The sequence below is a fragment of the Peromyscus californicus genome, unplaced genomic scaffold, assembly GCF_007827085.1.
Source record: "Peromyscus californicus insignis strain IS unplaced genomic scaffold, ASM782708v3 Scaffold_4__1_contigs__length_199733344, whole genome shotgun sequence".
NCBI classification, from domain to species: Eukaryota; Metazoa; Chordata; class Mammalia; order Rodentia; family Cricetidae; genus Peromyscus; species Peromyscus californicus.
The window spans coordinates 54,650,900-54,673,661 of NW_026294562.1; the positions used below are offsets into that span (position 1 = coordinate 54,650,900).

The following is a 22,762-nucleotide window of genomic DNA, read 5'->3' on the forward strand; positions in this document are numbered from 1 at the left end:
AACGAGGCCAGGCGCGATGGATTATGGGAGGCGTTTCTGAAGGCCGCGGGAGCGGGAGCGTTCTTGTATCGGCCGGTCTGGGGAACCACGGGGAGCGGGGGCGGGCCAACCAAACGGGGCCCCGCGCCTGTTCCCTGAGCCCAAGGCAGGATGCAGCGCCGCGCGTCCGCTGCCCGGGAGATGCTGAGTGTTCGTCGGCTACGCACATCCCTGCTATGTCCGGCTGCAAGCTGCCGAGGGGCCTGTGCCCAGACATGTGCCCGGCCGCCGAGCGCTCCCAACGCGAGCGCGAGCGCCGCCTGCACCGACTGGAGGTAGAGCCGGGCGGACCTGGGAGCGCGCCCCGAGCCGACCGGCGGCGCGCCGTGAAGGAGTACAGCCGGCCGGCGGCAGGCAAGCCCCGGCCCCCGCCCAGCCTGCTGCGGCCGCCCCCAGTGCTCCTGGCCACCGTGCGCTACCTGGCCGGTGAGGTGGCCGGCCGCGCCGACGCGTCGTGCGCAGAGGTGGCGGGCTTCGTGGCGGACCGCCTGCGCGCTGTGCGGCTGGACCTGTCGCTGCAGGGCGTGGGCGACGCGGAAGCGGCGGCGGTGCTGGAGGCCGCGCTGGCCACGCTGCTGGCCGTGGTGGCGCGACTGCGACCCGAAGAAGCGCGCGGAGCCGCGGACCCGGTGCTGCTGCAGACGCAGGTGCAGGAAGGCTTCGGCTCGCTGAGACGCTGCTACGCGCGGGGCGAGGCTCCGCACCCCCGGCAGGCCGCCTTCCAGGGCCTCTTTCTGCTCTACAACTTGGGTGAGTCGGGTCCCACGGAGCTGAGCGTGGGGGACCTGAGGATCTTGGGGGAGAGGCAATTCTAGCATCGACGGCGAAGTGTAGCTTAGGGGTACGGCAGCTTCCGTTACTCCGTAATAGCTCCTCCTCGGGAAAGTCAGTTCGTAAGAGCCCTCGAGTCCCGACGTGAGACCTCAGACCTGTCAGTCCGAAATTGGGCCGTTTTCTCCGTTAATAGAGATGGAGGGAGGTGGAATAGTAGTGAGAGAGTTGGCCTAGAAAGCGCTTTCCAAACTTTTAAAAACTACTCAATGGGCTGGCCCATGAATGAATCTAACAGAGTTGCTAAAAAGGTCCTTCCTGTGGGTGAATTACTTATTAAAAGAAAATCCGATGGGCGTGGCGGCAGGTGCCTTTAATCCCAACTCAGGCAGGCAGATTCTTTGGTGATTTTTTTTTTTTTTTTTTTTTTTTTTTTTGGTTTTTCGAGACAGGGTTTCTCTGTGTAGCTTTGCGCCTTTCCTGGAACTCGCTTTGGAGACCAGGCTGGCCTCGAACTCACAGAGATCCGCCTGCCTCTGCCTCCCGAGTGCTGGGATTAAAGGCGTGCGCCACCACCGCCCGGCTCTTTGGTGATTTTATATATGATAACACACACAGAGTGACTTTTTTTTCCTTTTTCTTTTTTTGTTTTTTGTTTTGTTTTTTTGAATCAGGGTTTCTCTGTGTAGCTTTGCGCCTTTCCTGGAGCTCACTCTGTAGACCAGGCTGGCCTCGAACTCAGAGATCCGCCTGGCTCTGCCTCCCGAGTGCTGGGATTAAAGGCGTGCGCCACCACCGCCCAGCTAAAACCAAAACTTTTTATAAGCCACAGTCATCCTAGCCCCACCCCCCTTGCTATATAGCCTCCCTGGTTCTGTGGGTTGCAGTCTGATTGTCCTTTGCTTTTTATCTAGAATCCACTTATGAGTGAGTACATACCATGTTTGTTTTTCTGGGTTTGGGTTACCTCACTCAGGATATTTTCTAGTTCCATCCATTTGCCTGCAAATTTCATGCTGTCATTGTTTTTCTCTGCTGAGTAGTATTCCATTGTGTATATGTACCACATTTTCTTAATCCATTCTTCAGTTGAGAGGCATCTAGGTTGTTTCCAGGTTCTGACTATTACAAATAATGCTGCTATGAACATAGCTGAGCATGTATCTTTGTGGTATGATTGAGCATTCCTTGGGTATGTGCCCAAGAGTGGTATAGCTGGGTCTTGAGGTAGATTGATTCCCAATTTTCTGAGAAACCGCCATACTGATTTCCACAGTGGTTGTACAAGTTTGCATTCCCACCAACAGTGGAGGAGTGTTCCCTTTGCTCCGCATCCTCTCCAACATAGACTGTCATTAGTGTTTTTGATCATAGCCATTCTGACAGGTGTAAGGTGGTATCTCAGAGTCGTTTTGATTTGCATTTCTCTGATGATTAAGGATGTTGAGCATTTCCTTAAATGTCTTTCAGCCATTTGTGATTCTTTTGAGAATTCTCTGTTTAGCTCTTTAGCCCATTTTTAATTGGATTGTTCAGTATTTTGATGTCTAGTTTCTTGAGTTCTTTATATACTTTGGAGATCAGTCCTCTGTCAGATGTGGGGTTGGTGAAGATCTTTTCCCATTCTATTGGCTGTCTTTTTGTCTTATTGACCGTGTCTTTTGCCCTACAAAAGCTTCTCAGTTTCAAGAGGTCCCATTTATTAATTGTTGTGCTCAGTGTCTGTGCTGCTGGTGTTATATTTAGGAAGTGATCTCCTGTGCCAATGCGTTCAAGAGTATTTCCTACTTTCTCTTCTATTAAGTTTAGTGTAACTGGATTTATGTTGAGGTCTTTGATCCACTTGGACTTGAGTTTTGTGCATGGTGATAGATATGGATCTATTTGTAATCTTTTACATATTGACATCCAGTTATGCCAGCACCATTTGTTGAAGATACTTTCTTTTTTCCATTGTATAGTTTTGGCTTCTTTGTCAAAAATCAGGTGTTCATATGTGTGTGGATTAATGTCAGGGTCTTCAATTTGATTCCATTGGTCTGTATGTCGGTTTTTATACCAGTACCAAGCTGTTTTTATTACTATAGCTCTATAGTAGAGCTTGATGTTAGGGATGGTGATGCCTCCAGAGGTTGCTTTATTATACAGGATATTCTTTCATAAAAAGTGGCTCAAGGTTCCAGTGGCCAAGATTTCCTGGAAAGGAAGAGAGTCTTCCTCAAAAAATGACCTTTCCAGATGGAGAAGTGGGAGTGTGGCGAAGAAGCCAGCACCCAAAATCCTTTTGATACTGCAACCCAGACAGTGGGAAACCCAAGTCAGAAATCTTGGGTCTAGCGGGAGTAGCCTGAGCTCTCTAGGACAGCCTCAGGCAAGCCTTTATTTTGGCCTGTGCACTGGCTGGTTTTGTGGTCGACTTGACACAAACTAGTCATCAGTGAGGAAAGAGCTTAAGTTGAGGAAATGGCTCCATGAGATCCAGCTGTAATGCATTTTCTCAATTAGTGATCAGTGGGGGAGGGAGGGAGGGCCCAGCCCACTGTGGTGGTCCTGAAAAACGGAAAAAAGAAAGCAGGCTGAGCAAGCCAGTGAGCAGCACCCCAGTGGCCCTGTATCAGTTCCTGCCTCCAGGATCCTGTCCTGCTGAGTTCCTGTCTTGATTGCCCTTAGTGATGAACAGCAATTTGAAGGTGTAAGCCAAATGAACTTTCTCCTCTCCAAACTTGTGATTGTCATGGTATTTTGTCTCAGTAATTGAAACTCAAGACAGCCTGTGTCCTCATCTGTAAATGTAACAATGCCCATTTCCCCCTTGTAAGGATTTAGACTGAAGGAGGTCTGGTATTGTGGCACCTCAAATAGATCAGAGAAGGGTCTGGTGTGATGGCTGGATTTGTTGGAAGGAGAGAGGAAGTGGGTTAGCCTCTCTGAGGGAACATGACTGGAGTTGACAGGTGGGCAGAACCAAGTTCTGGAAAAGACCTGGAGGGGGTGGAATATAAGGTAGGTAGGCCTGATCTAAAAGTTACTAAGCATTCTTGTTTCTTTCTGATTCTTGCCCCCAGGATCTGTGGAAGCCCTGCAGGCGGTTCTACAGCTGCCTGCCACCCTTCGTGCCTGTCCACCCCTTCAGACTGCCCTGGCTGTTGACGCTGCCTTCCGTGAAGGCAACCATGCCCGGTTGTTTCGCCTGCTTCGCACCTTGCCCTACCTACAGAGCTGCGCAGTGCAGGGACACATTGGCTCTGCCCGCCGCAAAGCCCTGGCCCGTCTGTCCCGTGCCCTGAGTACTCCTAAAGGACAGACCTTGCCTTTGGACTTCATAGTACACCTTCTGGCCCTGGATGGGCTCCACGAAGCACAGGACCTGTGTCGGGCCCATGGACTGACCTTAGATAAAGACAGAGTTGTATTCCTGAGGGGTCGATACTCTGAGGAAGGACTCCCACCCCCTGGTACCTGCCACCTATTAGTGGGAAGCAAGCTGCAGGGACACACCCTGGAGGAGGTGGTCATGGCAGAAGAAGACAGGGAAATATGCAGACCTGGATCTCCAGCTTGAGAGGGTTCTGTCTCCCCCAAGGATTGGACCAGAGCACCTGGGGTTCTTTTTCATGATTCCCAAACAATTAAAGGAACTTGTTTTACAGGAACTTGTTAGACTTCATTTATTTGAGAGTTAAGAGGGGAGATAGAACATTGAAGAGCAGGGCAAGAAGAAGCACGGTTGGGCAATGGCCTTTACACTCTACTTTAGGCCCAAGTTTCACCCACTACCATGAGCAGGTGTTTTTAACTGCAAGGATCCCCAGCTGTTGCCTCAAAAGCTTGAGAGAGTTTCCTGGTTTAATCTGCCCCTATCCTCAGCAAAGACTGGGACATATCCCAGAGAAACAGGTGTGAGACGCAAGATAAAGGAAAAGCCCAAGAGATAGGGCTAGGGTCAGAGGTCATCCACAGGTTCCAGGGTGGCTGCTGCACCCTCCAGGGCCATTACTACAATGCTCAGCTGCCTCTGTACTTCAGCCCATGCTTCAGATCCTGAGTTGGCGTCCTGTGCTCTAGCACAAGCATTGGCCAGACCTGGGAATGTGGCAGCAGAGGCTGTGTTGGGTGCCCAGAGCACGTGACTGCGGAGAAATAACAAGCTGACGGTCAGTGAGAGGTTGGCCTGGAACTCTGCATTGTCCACAGGCAAGCATAAAAGCCCCCCTGTCTGGTCTCTGAAAGAAAGGGCTTAGCAGTGTAGGGAGGACCTCATTCCCAGCCATCAGTGAGTAGATTGTGCAGTGAAGCAGGAAACCTCTTTGGGTGGATCATTGCTCCACCCCACCTCCCAGGAGCTTTAGCATAGACTTACCTATAGTATCGGTTCTCTGGGAAAGCCCTTGGGTTCAGGAATGCCCGTTCCAAGAGCATTAGCTGGTCATTGACCATCCGTACCTGCAAGGGACTGGAGGGCATGTGGGTCACCCCACAAGCCAGTAGTCTAGCTGCTAGCTTGGCATGTGCCCTTGGTGCCCCCTCCCAGACACCTGCCCACTGCCCATGCTCACTTAGGGCTGTTCTTCTGCAGTGCTGAGATGCGGTGGACCAAGGCTGCAGCTGCTGTCTTAAACTTCTCCACTGCAGTCACCAGGGGACCTGCGTGAGGAACATCTGGCTTAGCTCTGCCTGGGGACACAGGGTTCCCCGAACTTCCGTGTTGGGGTGTGCATACCCAGGCTGATATTATGCTGCTCTAATAGGGTGCCAAGACCCATTTGGGCAGCCTCCAGGAAGCTGTGTAGTGTCTCACTGTAATCACTGACATTGAGGGGCAAGAAGAGGCTGTCACTGAGCCGCAGAAGCACACTCCCAGCAGTCCGGGCCACAGCTTGGTGGCTGCTGAAACCTGTGGAGGGGACATGAGGCCAGGACTGCATCTTCAGCCCATCCTTCTATCCTCAGGATGTCCCTGTCCCCTCCTCACCAGGGTCCAGAAACTTCTCCATGTAATCAAACGTGTCAAAAGCCGTGTGGTAGGTGGGGTAGATCCTGGCTGAGGTCTTGCCCTAGAGGAATAAGGAAGAGGGGCTAGGCTTGGGGTGGGAAAGCCACAGTGTGTGAGCTGTGTCAGCATGGCCTCAGTCCTCATCACATCCAGGATGTGAGCTTCAGAATTCCCACATAAGAGAAGGAGCTGAGGCTCAGGGACTAACCTGCCTGGTATCTCCCAGATAGGAAAGAGGAGGAACTTGGGGCAGTAGAGTCAGCTATGGGGGTCCCAGCTCCACTACCCAAGGGCAGCAGAGCTACTGGGAGAAAGGGCCTTAAAGCATCCACTCAAGAGGTGCAGGCCAGGGAGCTGCAGCTCCCACCTCAGTCCCCACAACAGTGTGTGACTCCTCTTGGTTCCCTAGCATTACTTGATTAGTGCTGACACCCACAAAAGCATTTCCAAACTCAGTTCTGTTAGTCACTGGCATCCTACAACTGATTGACAGTAGTCTTTTCTTCCTCCTGACTAAGGATAACATGTCACAAATATCCGGTGAGTATAAACATGCTCAGAGAATCTAAGAAAGTTGCTGTGGTAGTTTGAATGTAATTGGCTCCCATAAGCTCATGAGGAGGTGTGGCTTTGTTGGAGTGGGTATGGCCTTGTTGGAGGAAGTATGTCACTGTGGGAATGGACTTTGAGGTCTTCTATGCCCAAGCTACAGTGACACAATCCTTTCCTGTTGCCTGCAGATCAAGATACAGAACTCTCAGCTCCTTCTCCAGCACTACGTCTGCCTGCATGCCACCATGTCCCACCCGGATGATAACAGACTAAACCCCTGAAACTGTAAGCCACCCCAATTAGATGTTTTCCTTTATAAGAGTTGTGGTCAGCCGGGCGGTGGTGGCGCACGCCTTTAATCCCAGCACTCGGGAGGCAGAGCCAGGCGGATCTCTGTGAGTTCGAGGCCAGCCTGGGCTACCAAGTGAGTTCCAGGAAAAGGCGCAAAGCTACACAGAGAAACCCTGTCTCGAAAAAAAAAAAAAAAAAAAAAAAAAAAAAAAAAAAAAAAATAAGAGTTGTGGTCATGGTGTCTCTTCACAGCAATAGAAACCCTAACTAAGACAGTTGGCCTGTGTTGCCGTGTTAATGGTTAGTTAAAATTGTCAACTTGAGAATCTACAATCACCTGGGAAGAGTCTCAAGAAGGGACTGTCTAGATCAGGATGGCCTATGGGCATGTCTGTGGGAGTCTATCTCGATTACATTCATTGAGGTGGGAGGACCACACTGGGTAGCACCATTCCCTCGGTCAGGGTGGAGAAACTGAACTGCACACTAGTAATCGTGCATTCACTCATTGCTTTCCGCCCTTCACTGTGAATGTGATATGTTCTCTGGAGCTCCTGCTGCTGTGACTTCCTGCCATAATGGACTGACTTGGACTTGTGAGCCAAAGTAACCCCTTCCTCCTCAAAGTCGCTTTTGTCAGGGTGTCAGTCACAGCAACAGGAAACAAAACTAAGACACACAGCTGCTTAGTGAATGAGCTAGAGCTAGTCTGTACCCCAGAGATTTGATGCAGCAGTCCTGGAAGGGGAGTGGCGTGGCAGACTCTGCTCACCTTGTCATAGGTGTAGGCAAGGTCCATGGAAGAGATGCCCAGGAAGTGGATGAATGAGGCATAGTCACTGCCTGCACCCAGTGTACCCAGGCTAGAGGAGGGAAGAGAATAACATTTGGAGGGTGCCTGATGAACGTGCTGGGCCTATGGTCCTGCCTTTCTGGTTTGGGGGCTCACCTGGGGACCAGGCCATACACTGGACTGCTGCGGTTGGTATATCGGAGCCAGTTGTCATAGATACTGAGGCTGCTGGGACCTGGTGCACTGATCTGGTACAGAGAGAAACACCTGATGGCTCAGGAAACGCAGCCTCACAACTGGACGGGGTGGGTCTCTGCCAGACTCCAGTCTCCAGATCCACTGTGATCCTGGCCCAGTCCTGCCTACCCCACCAGATCATCACACCCCCCTTGTACCTCTTTGGTGGCAGAAAAGATCACGCTTTGTACAGGGGGCGTCCCCTGTGCCCTGAGGGTAGCATTGGCTGTGGGAGGAATCAAGGAGACCTGTTCAGACCCAGCTCCTCCCTTTTCCAGCCCACCTCGGCTGGCAGAACCTCCCCTACCGAACACGGAGATGTCCACATTGATGTAGGCCACTGTGCGCTCCTGCAGCTTGCTGAGGAACTCCTGCAGGGTGGGGGAACACCTCAGTCTGTTACAGCCCCATCCAAGAACCCCTTCCACCCGTTCCTCTGTGGGGTTCACTCACCTCTGTGAATTCCGTAGAGCCAATGAGCCCGAATTCCTCTGCCCCCCAGCTGGCGAAGATGATGGATCTGCGGGGTCGCCAGGTGCCTGGAGAGAAGAAGGCATGAGGAGTCGGAGGGCAGGGTCCTCTGACTTCAGGAGTAGGCTGGGGACATGGAAGGGATGGAAGAGCTAGAAAAGGTGTGCAGCTGGCCAGGCGGCAGTGGCACAGGCCTTTAAGCCCAGCACTCAGGAGGCAGAGCCAGGCGGATCTCTGTGAGTTCGAGGCCAGCCTGGGCTACCAAGTGAGTTCCAGGAAAGGCGCAAAGCTACACAGAGAAACCCTGTCTCGAAAAAACCAAAAAAAAAAAAAAAACACAAACAAAAAGAAAAAAGAAACGGTGTGCAGCCTGTGTCAGGGACCCTAGTCCCCTCCTGCCAGCATTCCAGGAGGAGTCTTCTTTCTAGCCTCCCACTCTCAACACACTCTACCCCGGGAATCCCTGCGTCAGGGTCTCTTTTGGTCAGAATGCCCCACCTCCTCTCTGGTTCATGGTAGACCTGCTTTGAGGGAATTTGAACTTCTACCCTCAATCTCAAAGCATCCCAGGAAATATTTGTTGATAATACATTGGTATTTGTCCAATGGCTTTATCCCAAACCAACCCTTACAACAGTATCTTTCCATTTCACAGTTGAAGAAACTGAGGCAGAGAGAACTTAAATGATTTGCCCAGGGTCATAGCCAGTAGGCAGCAGAGCCACATTCAAATCCAGACATCTGCCTCCAGAGGCCTACGATTTATCCAGGGGCCCACCCTGCCTCCCACAGCATCCTGCAGCCTGGCTTCCATCTCCAGGCTACCTACCCACAGTGTGCTAGCCACACCCAAAGACCCCCTCATCGACACCATATTCCCTCAGCTCCACATGCTCCCTGTTTTTTGTCACCTCTGGCTGCAGCTGGATCATTTGGTCATTCTTGTTGAGTCTTACACTGTTGTTCTCTGTTTTTGTTTTTTTGCTTGTTTGTTTGTTTTTTAAATTTTCTGGAGCTGAGGACCGAACCCAGGGCCTTGTGCTTGCTAGGCAAGCGCTCTACCACTGAGCTAAACCCCCAGCCCCACTGTTGTTCTCTGAAACGGGGTCGTGCTATAGAGTTCAGTCTGGCCTAGAACTACTTGTGTAGCACAGGTTGGTCTTAAACTCACCATCCTCCTGCCTCAGCGTCCCCAGTGTTAAGATCACAGGCATGTGCTACCATGAGAGATCTCATCTTTTTTGTATCAGAGCCTGACTCCAAATTCACTATGTAGCTGAGGTTGACTCTGAACTCCTAATTCTCCTGCCTCCACTGGGATCCAAGTGCTGGGATCCCATCCAGGGCTTCTCACTCGGCAAGCTGTTTACCAACTGACCTGCGACCCCAACCCTTCACTTACTTATTTACTTGAGATAGTCTCACTCTGTAGACTAGGCCTTGAACTCCTGGCACTCCTCCTGCCTCAGCCCCCTGAGGTCTGAGCTTACACTCATCTTTTGGCTTAAGGAAGAAAAATAAACTTTATATATAGTTTGACTGCATCTTTGCGGCTACAAATCCCCACACTTTTTCTTGCCAGAAATTACCATCAGGCTCACCCAGACTCAGGGAAATGCAACAAATGCCAGCATCTTGAAAGACAAGAACAGCTAAGGAGCTGCCTAGAGACGAAAGGGCACAAGGGAGACAGGATCGCCAAGGTTCTCCTGTGTGGGAGGCAGTGTATGTGTGCAGTCCAGGTTAGCTTTGTTTACGGTTTTGGTGTTTTTCGTTGTTGTTTTCTCATTTCCAGAAAGCACATATCTCCACACCATTTCTTAGTATTTCCTGACCATCTATAGGAGAATCCATTATTTGGATTCTGTCTACTTTGATGTATTAAACTATAATAAATGCATAAAGAAAATATTAGCTATGTCCAAGTAACCCTTTAGTTTTTTGGATGAGGTCTCCACAGCCGGAAACTCACCAAGTGGGCTAGACTGGCTGGTCTCGCTCAGAGCTCCAGGGGTCTGCTTGTCTGTCCCCAGCTCATCACTTGACTCCTCAGCTGATCTTGGCTGCATCTGCTTGACCTCCCGTCATTGCTAACACTCTCCAGTTCATGTCTCAAGTGCCGTTTCCAACCTGGACACAGACACCCCCAACCTCCTTCCTGCCCGCTCCTCTGGGTGCCACTGTCCCTGGCTGCTCAGCTTCCTTCCTAGCTACGACCCCTTGCCCTACCTGAGAATCCACTACCCCTTCCCCTGAGAGATTCTGGTGCCGGAATGTCACCAGAATAGTTTGCCATGCCTTAAAAGGCATGGCACCCTCTGGGCAGAGGCTGGGCAGACCATGTTTACAGCCTGTGGGGCTAACTCTACCAGGACACACAGGAAGCTCCTGAAGATGGCTGCATATATCAGTAATCTGTTCCTTGAGCCCTGAGACTCCTTAGGCCAGGGGCTGGTACCCAGGAGCTTATGTTTCCGGGGCTCATGGCCTGGCTCAGGTGAGCCCTGAAGATGGAGGAAACAGAAGAAGTGGGCTAGAAATGACTCTGGGGCTTCTGGGGGAGTGACCAGGAGAGAGGACAGCCTCACCCTTCTTTAGCAAGGTCCCCAGGACTCGGGAGATCTCCAGGAGAACAGCAGTGCCGCTGCTGGGATCCACCGCTCCATGTACCCAGCTGTCCCGATGGTTTCCATAGATCACATAACGATCTGAAGGGAGGACCAGAGTCAGGGGCACAGAGAAAGGACAGCAGAGGACAGTCAGACCAAGGTGGGCTGCAACCAGGCCAGGACCCAGGGAGACTTGCAGGGGAGTGGTAGGGCTTGGGCCAGGGGCTCACCAGGTTCCACAGCCCCCTGGATGATGCCCAGGACGTTGGAGGAGGGTCTCAGCTCCAGAGTGTTGTGGACACTCACTTTCACCTCACTAGGGAGTGGGATGAAGGATATGATTAAAATTTAAGCCCTCTCCTGTCCCCTTATCAAATTCAGGAGAAAGTGAGGCCAAGAGAGGTGATGGTAGTCACTTGCCCAGTAGGACCAAGAAAAGCAGTAAACAAAGCCTTTGGGTTGGGAGCCTCCTTGGCTTGGGAAGAAGGGACACTTGGTAGCAGGAATGCTCAGATGGGGAAGCTGACATTGGCCAAGAGTGCACTGCCCAGGTCCTGGAGCATGTTCAAAGGAGGCAGTGGCTGGAGCGGGAAGTGGGTGGGAGGGGCGGGGAGACCTCCTGGGTTTGGAGGGTCATAGCCCTTTCAGTAAGCTTCCCCCAAAGACCAAGCTGTTCTGGAGAGGGCTGGAGGATGGTCTTGAAGAGGGAAGAAGGAAAGTCAGGTAAGAGGCATCAGGGAAGAAGGGAGTTGGGGGACCTGGAGGGAAGAGAGAAGCCCCCTCACCTGTGTGCTGGGAAGCTCCCGTCCTGCTTGAAGCCGGGCCCCAGCTTATAGTCACAGCCCAACTTTCCCTGCCAGGAATCTGGGGCAGAGGCTCCAGTGAGGTTACTGGGAAGGAAGAGAGTGCCTGTGAGGGTAAGTTTGGCATCTGCAGGTGTCTGCGGACAGGCAAAGGACTGGGCACAGGCTCACCAGAGCAGGTCTTTTGCATCCTCAAAGCCAATGGGCTGGGCAGGAATTGGGGGAAATCCCGAGATGTTGTTAAGATCCAGGCGGAAAGTAGAAGGGTGAGCTGGAAGGTAGGGAGTCAGAGGGTCCCCAAAATACTCATAGTAGGAGCCTCTCTCCACACCAGAGGGAGGCAGCCCCCAGGAGTTGGGGAAGGTCTCGGTGGGCAAGCTCTTCCCATCATTGATATCGCCAGGGTCTGTGTACACCAGCACTCCGACCACTCCGTGTTTGGCAGCATTAATGGCCTGCAGAAGGCACAGAGGAGGCTGTGTGTAAGTGACAGATGGGGACAGGCATGCCCTATGCCTCCTCCTGTACCAGGCTTTTTCTTTTGGGCCACCAGCCAGCTCCCAAATCATGCATGACACAGAGACTTCTTATTAGTTGTGAATGCTCAGCCTAGCTTAGGCTCATTTCTGGCTAGGTCTTTTAACTTAACCTGTTTCTCTTCATCTTCATTTTTTTTTTCCTGAGATAGGGTTTCTCTGTGTAGTTTTGGTGCCTGTCCTGGATCTTGCTCTGTAGAATAGGCTGACCTCGAACTCACAGAGATCCTCCTGCCTCTGCCTCCCCAGTGCTAGGATTAAAGGTATGTGCCACCTTCACCACCCGGAAAATATATGATTACACTTGTAACTCCATCACAGAAGGATCAGATGCCCTCTTCTGGCCACTGAAGGCACCCACACAACACAAACATGCACATAGACACATAAACAAACAAACGTCTGAAGTCCTTTCTCACTGAAAAATAAATAAGTTGGCAGGGATAGACAGAGTACTAGCTGCACCAGACTATGGTGTCACACACTAGGGAGGCAGAGGCAGGTGGATCTCAAATTCAAGACTAGCCTGCTAAACAAAGCAAGTTACAGGACAGCCAAGGCCACACAGAGAAACCCTGTCTGGAAAAACAAAAACAAAACAAAACAAAAGAGCACTGGCTGCTCTTCCAGTACACCTGGGTGCAGTTTCCAGCACAAAACTATCCGTAACTCCAATTCCAGGCGATCTAATGCCCTCTCTGGCCGCTGTGGGTACTGCATTTATATTCGGGCAAAACACTCATACACATCAATTAAAATTACAAAAGGAAGTGGAGTTGAGGATATTAGAGGCCTGTGGTGCGATGGGAGAAGAAGACATTGTTAAATGGAATTTCGATTTCAATAAAACAAAACAAAGCAGGTGTGGTGGCACATGCCTTTAATCCCAACGCTCAGATCTCTGTGAGTTTGAGGCCAGCCTGGTCTACAAATCCAGTCCCAGGACAGCCAGGGCTGTTACACAGAAAAACCCTGCCCCCCCCAAAAAAAGAGTAAAGATACATTTTATTATTTATTTAAATTGTGTGTGTGCATATGTGTCCGTATGTCTCTAAGTGGGTATGTGCGCAAGTGCCAGTGCCTGAGGAGGCCAGAGGTGCCAGATCCCATTGGAACTGGAGTTTCGGGTAGTTGTGAGCCACCTGACGGGGTCTGGGAACTGAACTCAAGCCCTCTGCAAGAGCAGTATGTACTTTTAGTAGCTGAGTCATCTCCAGAGCCCCTGGAATGTTGGTTTCAAACAATGCTAAGGTGCTGAACATGGACAGTAATGATGGTGCATTGTGGCGGCATTCCTGCTGAGCTCCTGGCTTGGCTCCAGAGAGCAGCACCTAGCCCTAATCCTTCCTATGTTTAACCACACCTTTTGTTTCTCTGATCGCCCTATTTGAATAAACTACCTAAATTGTAAAAAAAAAAAAAAAAAAAAAAAAAAAAAGTAAACAAATATGCCCTAGGTGAAGAGAAAAGGGCTTCAGTCCTTCGAGGCTGAACCCCCCTACAGCCATAATAGGCTAAATTCATTCTTAAGATCCCCCTGTGTCTTCATTCCACGGACCCGCGTGAACCCACACACTGTAGCGACCACACAGCTACAGTGCATATCGCCGAGGTTCTTAACACACTGTAGACTCTGAAACTGTGACAGCCAAGCCAGGTATGGTAGCTCACAATTGTAATCCTAGCACTCAGAAGGCTGAAGCAGGAGGATCACCTTGAGTTGGAGGTAAGCCTGGGCTACATAGTGAGTTCTAGGCTAGCCTGGGCTGTAGCGTAAGGCCTTTTCAAAATCTTCCCCACACATCATTAAAAAAAAAGGTGAGCGTCGCACCGAGCGTGGTGGTGCACAATTGCAGCCCCAGAACTTGGGAGGTTGAGGCAGGAGGATTGGGAGTTCAAGATTAACTATTAGCTAGGTTTGGCTACATAATGAGACTCCAAAACAATGAAAAAACAAGCAAACCAACAAAAAGGAGATTAGCCATTACTAACTTGGTAACTACGCAAACCTCTAATACCAGCATGTGGTGGGTGGGGCAGCAGGGTCAGAAGCTCAGGGTCATCCTTAGCTACACAGTAAACTCAGGGCCAGCCTTTGCTACATGAGAAAAGGAAAATAAACTCCTCCCCACGTTGCTTTTGTCATGGTATTTATCACAGCGACAGGAACCCTGACTAAGCCAAGCAGTGGCCCACGCCTTTAAACCCAGCACTCGGGAGGCAGAGGCAGGAGGATCGCTGTGAGTTCCAGGCCAGTCTGGGCTACAGAGTGAGATCCAGGACAGCCAGAGACACCCTCCCCGTCTTGAAAAACCAAAAAGGAAAAGAAAAAAAGAAAGAACCCTGACTAGGCTGAGATACCTCCCTTGAAGAGCTGGGGAGGAGAGCAAACAGCAGCTGTCCCAGCCTTCCCTTTCTCTTATTTTTGTTTGTTTCTCTCTCTTTCTGTATACAAGTGGCTGTGGACAGGATCACTTTCCACCTTATTTTTGTTTGTTTAGGTTGCTGGTTTTATTTGTTTAGTCCTACCTGTCTTGGAATTCTCTACATAGACCAAGTTAAAGTCAAGCAGATCCTACTGTCTTTGCTGGAATTAAAGCTGTGTGCCATCACCCGTGGCTTTTTTTTTTTTTTTTTCAACCTGAAAAACACTCTGTAGCCCAGGCTGGCCTGGAACTCACAGAGACCTTTCTGCCTCTGCCTCCCTCTTCAGGGATTAAAGGCGTGCTCCGTTTTCACCTTATTTTTTTCAGATAGCCTCTCTTCCTGAAACCTAAAGCTTTCCAGTTTGGCTAGACTGGCCGCCATCCATGGAACCCAGGACCCTCTGTATTGCAGAAAAGAGCCTGCAGGATGTGTCCAGGCCCCGGAGTACACAGTTGGTATCATCAGACACCAAGTAGACTCTGGGTCTGAGCTCAGCACCCCGAGGAGGAGCAGGCCATGCAGAGACACAAACATTGCAAGTCTCCTAAGCGTGGCTGGCCCTGAGCAGGGGGGCCTGACTGAGCTCCAGAATGACTGCCTGCCTCTGTCTCTCCCCCAGTCTCTCTGGGTAATCCCCTGCTGGGGAGGAAATGCCCATTTTTAAGATGTTAGCCTGCTGCTTTCGCAGATGGCCAGGTCTCTGAATAAAACACAGCTGAAAGAGTCAATTCCTGGGCAGGTAAGCTGGCACAGCGGGTAAAAGGGGCTTGCCGCCAAGCCTGACACCCCAAGATCAACACCCAGGACGTACAGAGTGGAAGGAGAGAACTGACTCCTGCAAGTTGTCCTCTGTTCCCACACACACACAAACATTCTCCTGCTCAAATAAATAAGTAAATAAATGTAAAAAAGGTTTAAAAAAGACTTTCTAAACATCTTTTTAAAATTTGCCAATTAGCTGGGCAGTGGTGGTACACATCTTTCATTAATCCCAGCTCTCTGGTGGCAGAGGCAGGCAGATCTCTGTGAGTTCGAGGATAGCCAGGGCTACACAGAGATACCCTGTCTTGAGGGGGAAAAAAAAAATTTTAAAAAAGAAGAACTTAAGAGCTTGGGTTTTTGACTCTCTTGGCCCTTGGGGTACCAGGCAGCATGAGCCGGGGTCTTCAGGGACACCAGCCCACATAAGCCCCAGCTCGGCCCCTTCCCTCTCCTAGCAACGCTTCCTCTCTGCTCTCCTCCTCTTGTTTTTCTGTCCATCCCTGGCCCTTCTCCACCAGGTCCCAGCATGGTGAATGCTACTCACCTTGGCTCCACGCCCCACACCCCCATAGCGAGTCAGGGCAATGGTGCCTTCAAGGTTGATGCCCCGAGTCTCTAGCTCCTTGAAGTCCTCTTCGGAGCCTTGGTTGGCATAGACGAGGAGGCCCTAATCCCAAAAGGAGAGATCTGTAGGCCAGGCTTGGCCAAAGGCAGGTACAAAGGGGGACAAAGGTTGAACAGCAGCAACAAGAATTTTGGTTCTCTTTCCTCCTCACCCAAAGATATGTGTACCCCCCAAAATGGCTCCCCTCTTCTCTATCTAGGTGCCTATACCAGGCTTTAAGCAGGGAGCACTAACTAGTGTTTGTTGAATGATTAAAGGATAGGAATAACAACAGCATGTGTAAGATCAGTGGCGGGGGGGGGTTGGGCTCCACTTGAAGCATTTCTCAGATGCCTCTGCTTTAGAGCAGGAAGAGGGGGAACCAAGGAGAACTAGAATATGGTAGTGGGGGATCCAGGCTCACCTTTGGGGCCCCAGGGGGTGCGTAGGCAGCATAAGGTTGCAACACATTGGGCCCCACCTGCTCCCCAGTCAGATTTTTCTCTCCGGGTTGGAAGGAGTGGAAGACCATTCCATTGGGGCCCACTGTGTGAGAAGGTTGGGTCAGCACTGGGCCCAGCAGCAGCCCTCACCACCCCGGCATTCCTGGACAGGACCTCACCGACTTCCACAATGTTCGGTTGCTCCGGGCTGGGGAAGGAGAGCAGGACCTTATACTCATAGGTCTTGGCTGAGTCCAAGCCAGTCTCAGTATCCTGCCAGCGTTCCAGCAGCAGATGCACCAGGGCCTCATCCCGAGCGCTGGAGGCCACATGTGGCTCCTTGGAGAGTTCTCTGCAGGGTGAGCAGGGGAGGGTGGAGTCTGTCAGGGGAGGCCTCTGGCTAACAGGGGTTTGGGAGGACCCACCTCTTACCGAAGGTTCTCTCGGATCCTGCTGGCATCTAGTTGTCCCATTACCAAGTCAAGAATGGCCAGGTCCAGGTCCTGGGAGTCTGAAGTGTTGGGGGCCAGAGGGTCACTTGCTTTGGGGATGGCAAAGTGGCCCAGGATTATCCCCAGCCCCAAGAGGGCGGCAGCCCCAAGGGCCACCCCCAGGATTTTCACCCAGTGCATCCTGTGGAAACAGCCCAGCAGCCCTGGCTGGGCTTCCTTATATAGGGGTGTCTAGCTGGTTAACCATTACTCACGAGTGGTGCTGTTCTTTTACCCCTGCAGTGAAGAACCAGGGAACATCCTGCAGTACCAGCCAGGAGCTGACAACTGAACCACATTTTATGTTGTTCACCTGGAAGGGCTCTCTGAAGGAACCAGGACAATTCGGGGACACTACAGCTGGCAAAGGGCATGGCCCTTCCATGGTTCCCCTGCCAAACTGATACCACAGGTCCGGGACATCTGGGACCCTGCTGACCCCCCCACTGGGAACCCTGACATCTTTGCGTCCTCACCGAGGCCATTCAGTCTCCGACACTGGTGCCTTGATGGCCTGAGCAGACTTTTTAGTCAAATGATGTCATTTGCTGGACAAGCTGTGTCATGTTAGACAATTCACTTAGCTTCTCTGAGTCCATTTTCCTCACTAGAAAACCGTGCTGTCACAGGCTTCATGAAGAAGACGCCGTCTGTGGAGATGTCTCCAGCCCAGTGTCAGAGCGTGAAAGGAGGGAAAGGCTGGCAGGATTTTCTGTTTCTGCCTCTCAGAAGGTCCAGTTCGTGGGAGGAAGTGGGACTCTTGAAGGGGAGCCTAAACCTTGCAGAATCTAATTCAGGAAGCCCACATCACCCAGGCAAAGCATGGTTCTCCATCCCCAGATGTGGAATTTACCCATCATCCTTTTTTTTTTTTTTTCATATTGTGTAGCCCTGGGTGGCCTACAACTCTGTAGATCAGGCTGGTCTCAAACTCACAGACATCTGCCAGCCTCTCCCACTTCTGCTGGGATTAAAGGGTGCACCACCATGCTCTGCTCTCATCCATCCTTCCTCCCATCCACTGGTCTTCCTCTTCCACCCTCCCACTTACCCCCTTACTCCAAACCACCTCTCCATCCACCCATTTTCTTATCTATTTCCTCCTATGCTTTTACCTTCATTTATTCAGCCCTAAGCTAGCTTCATGGCAGGCCCTGGGGAAGCAAAGTCCAGTGGGAGAGAGAGACAGGCTTGATGATTATCAGGGCCCAGACTGTGGCCTTGGGTCTTATCAGAAGATTGTCAATTTGGAGAGCACATACCTTTCTTAGAAGGAACTGGGGGACAGTTGCTAAGGTTAGCTGATAAACTGAACAACAGAGGCTCAGATGACACTCGGTACAGACACACCCTGTCCTGAAGGAGTTAGTTCTTTGAACATTTGAAGCCATAGGTGAGACACCGAGTCAAGAGCGAGTGTGCAGCTGTGCTTGAGTCTGGTTTGGGTCTCAGAGCATGCGTAGTGAACAACATTTGAGAAATTAACTCAGGCCAGCCTTGATGGTACCTGCAGTCACAGCCCTCTGGAGGTGGAAGCAGGGGGACTGCGAGTTCCAGACCAGCCTAGGAAAGAGTGAGCTTGAGGCCAGCCCCATGAGACCCTGCCTTAAAAAAAAGAGTGTCAGGTTGATTAGCTTGAACTGTTTAGGAGGCACCCAGGCAGTGGGACCAGGACCTGTCCCCAGTGCATGAGTTGGCTGTTTGGAACCTGGGGCTTATACAGGGACACTTTGCTTAGCCTAGGAGGAGGGGACTGGACCTGCCTGGACTGAATCTACCAGGTTGAACTGAATCCCCAGAGGAGTCTTTGCCCTGGAGGAGATGGGAATGGGGGGTGGGCTGGGGGGAAGATGTGGGGGGCGGCGGCGGGAGCGGGGAGGACAGGGGAATCCATGGCTGATATGTAAAATTAAATTAAATTATAAAATAAAAAGATAAAAAAAGGAAAGAAAGCAAGTAAAAAAGTGTCAGGAAGAAGGCCCAGTCAGTGGAACACCTCTGTGAAGCATGAGGGCCTGAGTTCCATCCCCAGCGTCTCGGTATAAGGCTGGGCACAGTGGCTCCCATCTATACCCCAACACCAGGGTTGGGGAGTGGAGAGGGAATCCTCGGGGTCTTCTGGCCAGCCAATACAGGGATACAGTACAAACCAGCCATACAAACCAGGGAGCTCCAGGTTCAATAGAGACCCGATCTCAAGAGATAAGATGGAGGGACTGGAGATGATTCTGCATGTATAGGACCCAGGTTCAGTTCCTAGAACCAATATGGTGGCTCACACCCAGTCCCCCTAACTCCAGAGGATCTGATGCCCTCGTCTGGCCTCTGCAGGCACCAGCATGCACTTGGTACACAAACATGCATGCAGGCAAAACATCCATACAAATAAAACAAGTCTTCTGTGTTGTTTTGTTTTTTGAGACAGGGTCTCACTCTGGCTGTCCTGAAACTTGCTCTGTAGACCAGTCTGGCCTCAAACTCAGAGATCCACCAGCCCCTGCCTCTTGAGTGCTGGGATTAAAGGCATGTGCCACATCCACCCAGTTAAAAATAAATAGATCTTTAAAAATAAAGGTGGAGGGCTGGAGAGATGGCTCAGAGGTTAAGAGCACTGACTGCTCTTCCAAAGGTCCTGAGTTCAATTCCCAGCAACCACATGGTGGCTCACACCCATCTGTAATGAGATCTGGTGCCCTCTTCTGGCCTGCAGTCACATATGCTGTATACATAATAAATAAATAAATCTTTAAAAAAATAAATAAAGGTGGAGCTGGGCGGTAGTAGTACATGCCTTTAATCCCAGCACTTGGAGGTGGAGGCAAGTGGATCTCTGTGAGTTCCAGGCCAACCTGGTCTACAGAGAGAGTTCCAGGCCAGCCAGGGCAGTTATACAGAGAAACCCTGTCTCAAAAATAAATAAATAAATAAATAAATAAATAAATAAATAAACAAGTAAGTAAAGGTAGTAAGGGATAAAGGAAGACACTGACATTGACCTCTGACCTCTGCACACATATGCACAAATGTACACAAACATTCACTGATGCATATACAATACACTGTACTCAAAGGAAAGAAGTCAGCTCGAGCTGTTGGAATCATTTAGTGTCTACACTTCCATAGACATTCAGACACCTTGGCTGGATGGGCACTATAACCCTGGCTCCGAACATTCTAGGCTGTGGGCACTGGTGGAACTTAGTGCGGAGCTAAAGCCTGTGAGCTTCCTCCTTCCCTCCCTCCGTTGGTGACAGGGCCACTGAGCTCCTTCCCACCCGTTATCCCTTCTCTCCCGGCCCAGCCTCTGACCCTCCATCTGAAAGGACCAAGCAGATGCCATAACAGGCTGCTCAGTCTTCTCTCAGAGATCAGGCCTCAATTTCAGTTTCCTGAGACTTGAGCAAGCAGTTTCTGGGAGGGCCATGAACAAAAGACATAGTCCTTGCAGTAGCTCCCTTTCTGCACGTACTCTGACTGCTCAAAGTTCAGCCAGATGTTTACTGTCTGGGGCCCCTCACCAACTTAGAGTTATGTGCATGACGTGCTAGGCCAGCCAGCCCCCATGGCAGCTCAAGGACAAAGCCTGGGGCTTGTGCTGGACTGCCCCCAAAGTGATAATTATAACCACCAACCAGTAAATTCATTACATACCCTCACCCAATTAAAAGAGAGCAGAGATAAAAATAAATCAATCCGAATTGCACCCATGCAAAACCCCCTGAAGGGCTTGTGGATTTTACCTTTAAAAAGCTAGCCTCGGCTTATCCATTGCACTTCGGATGTGCTGACCCCTGCGATTTCCCCAAATGCGGGAAACTCGACTGCATAATTTGTGGTAGTGGGGGACTGCGTTAGCGCTCTCCCCTGTGAAGAAAGAAAGAAAGAAAAAAAAGCTAAGCCGGGCAGTGGTGGCACACGCCTTTAATCCCAGCACTCGGGAGGCAGAGACAGGCGGATCTCTATGAGTTCGAGGCCAGCCTGGGCTACCAAGTGAGTTCCAGGAAAGGCGCAAAGCTACACAGAGAAACCCTGTCTCGAAAGACAAACAAACAAACAAACAAACAAAAAAGCTAGCCTCACAAAGAAAGAGCAATTCCTCCCTGCTTCACTGTATTGGGTGCAGGAATGAGTTCCCTGTCTAGACTTGTATCTACAGAATAAACCTTGCTGTTGCATTCTGGACACCTATGGTCTTCCGTGGTCTCTTTGGGGTCCCAATCTGGGCATAACACATCCTCTTTGAAGCCGGGCAGTGGTGGCGCACGCCTTTAATCCCAGCACTCGGGAGGCAGAGGCAGGTGGATCTCTGAGTTCGAGGCCAGCCTAGTCTCCAAAGCGAGTTCCAGGAAAGGCGCAAAACTACACAGAGAAACCCTGTCTCGCAAAACAAAGCAAAACAAAAAACAAAACAAAACAAAACCACTGTCTCGAAAAAAACAAATCCTCTTTGCTTCAGCCACCAACAGTGAAAAAAACACCCTATACCTCTGCTGTAATGTCACGTGACTGAGGTGTGTGTCAGACAGCACGTGTGACATTGCCTCACATTTGGGAATGCCCATTTAGACCACAAGAGCAGCAGGACGGGACCTAGCTCCCTTCCCAATGACATCTCTGAGCACAACCAGAAAACCATCTTAAGCTTCCGAGGGTCCTCCTTCCTCAAGTCCGAACAAGGTCCTCCCACTGCCCTGGCTGCGCCCACAGGTCTTACACTGTCTCTTCTGATTTTAAAATGCTAGTTACGAAGCAGAGAGATAGCTCGGCAGTTAAGAGCACTGACTGCTCTTCCAGGGGTCCTGGGTTCAATTCCCAGTACCCATATGGCAGCTCACAACTGTCTGTAACACCAGTTCCAGGGACCCAACACCCTCACACAGACATAGATTCAGGCAAAACACCAATGGGCATAAAATAAAAATAAATTTAAAAAAAACATGATTGTTTGTTTGTTTGTTTGTTTGTTTAAATACTAGCTATGTGGACCTGGTGTGGAGATGCACACCCTTAGTCCCAGCACTTGGGAGGCAGAGGCAGGCAGATCTCTGTGAGTTACAGAACAGTAAGGGCTGTTATACAGAGAAACTCTGTCTCAAAAAAACCAAAACAAAGCCGGGCGGTGGTGGCGCACGCCTTTAATCCCAGCACTCGGGAGGCAGAGCCAGGCGGATCTCTGTGAGTTCGAGGCCAGCCTGGGCTACCAAGTGAGTTCCAGGAGAGGCGCAAAGCTACACAGAGAAACCCTGTCTCGAAAAAACCAAAAAAAAAAAAAAAAAAAAAAAAACCAAAACAAGGACTGGAGAGACGGCTCAGAGGTTAAGAGCACAGGCTGCTCTTCCAGAGGCTGGGAGTTCAATTCCCAGCAACCACATGGTGGCTCACAACCATCTATATGGTTGCCCTCTTCTGGCATGCAGGAATACATTCAGGCAGAACACTGTCTACCTAATAAATAAATCTTAATAAATAAATAAATCTTAAAACAACAACAACAAAACTAGGTATGTATATGTATGTGTCCATATCGCAGCCAACACGCAGAGATCAGAGGAGGGCTTGGTAACAAGTCCATTACCCACTGAGCCATGTTGCCAGCCCTCTTCTCTCTCGTTTTTTTTTTTTTTTTTTTTCAGAGTCTTTGCTCTTTGCTTTTACATATGGCATTCAGTCTCCTTAGTGGTTTTGGGGGTCTCTGTGATCTGAGCATAACAGTATGCATATGCTAAGCAAACACACATACACACACAAAAAAACAACAAACCCTGCTTCTCCTAGGCCTCTCCAGAGAGGGCAGAGAATAATCAGAATTCACTAGGATAAGTCACCTTGAATCCTGTGACCCCAACAGGAGCCTGTCGTCAACTGTGCTACCGATGGAGTACGTCCGGTCACGGTCCCTCAGCGGCCGTGATTAGAGTGGAAAGCAGGGATGAGGCTGGC

At 50.6% G+C, this 22,762-nt stretch overlaps 2 protein-coding genes and 1 non-coding gene across 8 annotated transcripts; 2 read left to right on the forward strand and 1 right to left on the reverse strand.

Annotated features, from left to right (window-relative positions):
- Positions 1-8: 8 nt before the first annotated feature.
- Sac3d1 (SAC3 domain containing 1) lies at positions 9-4,463 on the forward strand. The gene is made up of 2 exons (XM_052761280.1): positions 9-789; positions 3,876-4,463. The coding sequence occupies exons 1-2, from the start codon at positions 24-26 to the stop codon at positions 4,370-4,372; spliced, it is 1,263 nt and encodes a 420-aa protein (XP_052617240.1). The 5' UTR covers positions 9-23; the 3' UTR covers positions 4,373-4,463.
- Positions 4,450-22,762, reverse strand: Naaladl1 (N-acetylated alpha-linked acidic dipeptidase like 1). Of its 6 annotated transcripts, XM_052761276.1 has the most exons (19): positions 22,648-22,762; positions 20,563-20,686; positions 16,764-16,842; positions 16,511-16,683; positions 16,313-16,434; positions 15,829-15,951; positions 11,731-12,014; positions 11,542-11,646; positions 10,987-11,072; positions 10,736-10,855; positions 8,130-8,215; positions 7,835-8,047; positions 7,596-7,687; positions 7,419-7,509; positions 5,783-5,864; positions 5,531-5,704; positions 5,367-5,454; positions 5,171-5,263; positions 4,450-4,940 (listed from the first exon to the last, which is right to left on the reverse strand). In XM_052761276.1, exons 3-19 carry the CDS (start codon positions 16,802-16,804, stop codon positions 4,754-4,756), a joined length of 2,160 nt encoding a protein of 719 aa, XP_052617236.1. In that variant the 5' UTR covers positions 16,805-16,842; positions 20,563-20,686; positions 22,648-22,762; the 3' UTR covers positions 4,450-4,753. The 6 variants fall into 6 exon arrangements, with proteins under 6 accessions (XP_052617236.1, XP_052617237.1, XP_052617235.1 ...); XM_052761277.1 differs by lacking the exon at positions 22,648-22,762 and having other exon boundaries at positions 20,563-21,567; XM_052761275.1 differs by lacking the exons at positions 20,563-20,686; positions 22,648-22,762 and having other exon boundaries at positions 7,835-7,902; positions 7,984-8,047; positions 16,764-17,071.
- LOC128095889 (U1 spliceosomal RNA) lies at positions 20,534-20,689 on the forward strand. Its single transcript, XR_008213482.1, has one exon. It is a non-coding gene; the product is annotated as a U1 spliceosomal RNA (small nuclear RNA).

Coding starts and splice junctions, on each gene's coding strand:
- Sac3d1 (XM_052761280.1), top strand. CDS start 24: ATGGGAGGCGTTTCTGAAGGCCGCGGGAGCGGGAGCGTTCTTGTATCG. Junction 790..3,875: donor CTTTCTGCTCTACAACTTGG/GTGAGTCGGGTC, acceptor TCTTGCCCCCAG/GATCTGTGGAAGCCCTGCAG.
- Naaladl1 (XM_052761274.1), bottom strand. CDS start 16,963: ATGCACTGGGTGAAAATCCTGGGGGTGGCCCTTGGGGCTGCCGCCCTC. Junction 5,865..7,418: donor TTGCCTACACCTATGACAAG/GTGAGCAGAGTC, acceptor TTATTCCTCTAG/GGCAAGACCTCAGCCAGGAT. Junction 5,264..5,366: donor CTGCAGAAGAACAGCCCTAA/GTGAGCATGGGC, acceptor CATGCCCTCCAG/TCCCTTGCAGGTACGGATGG.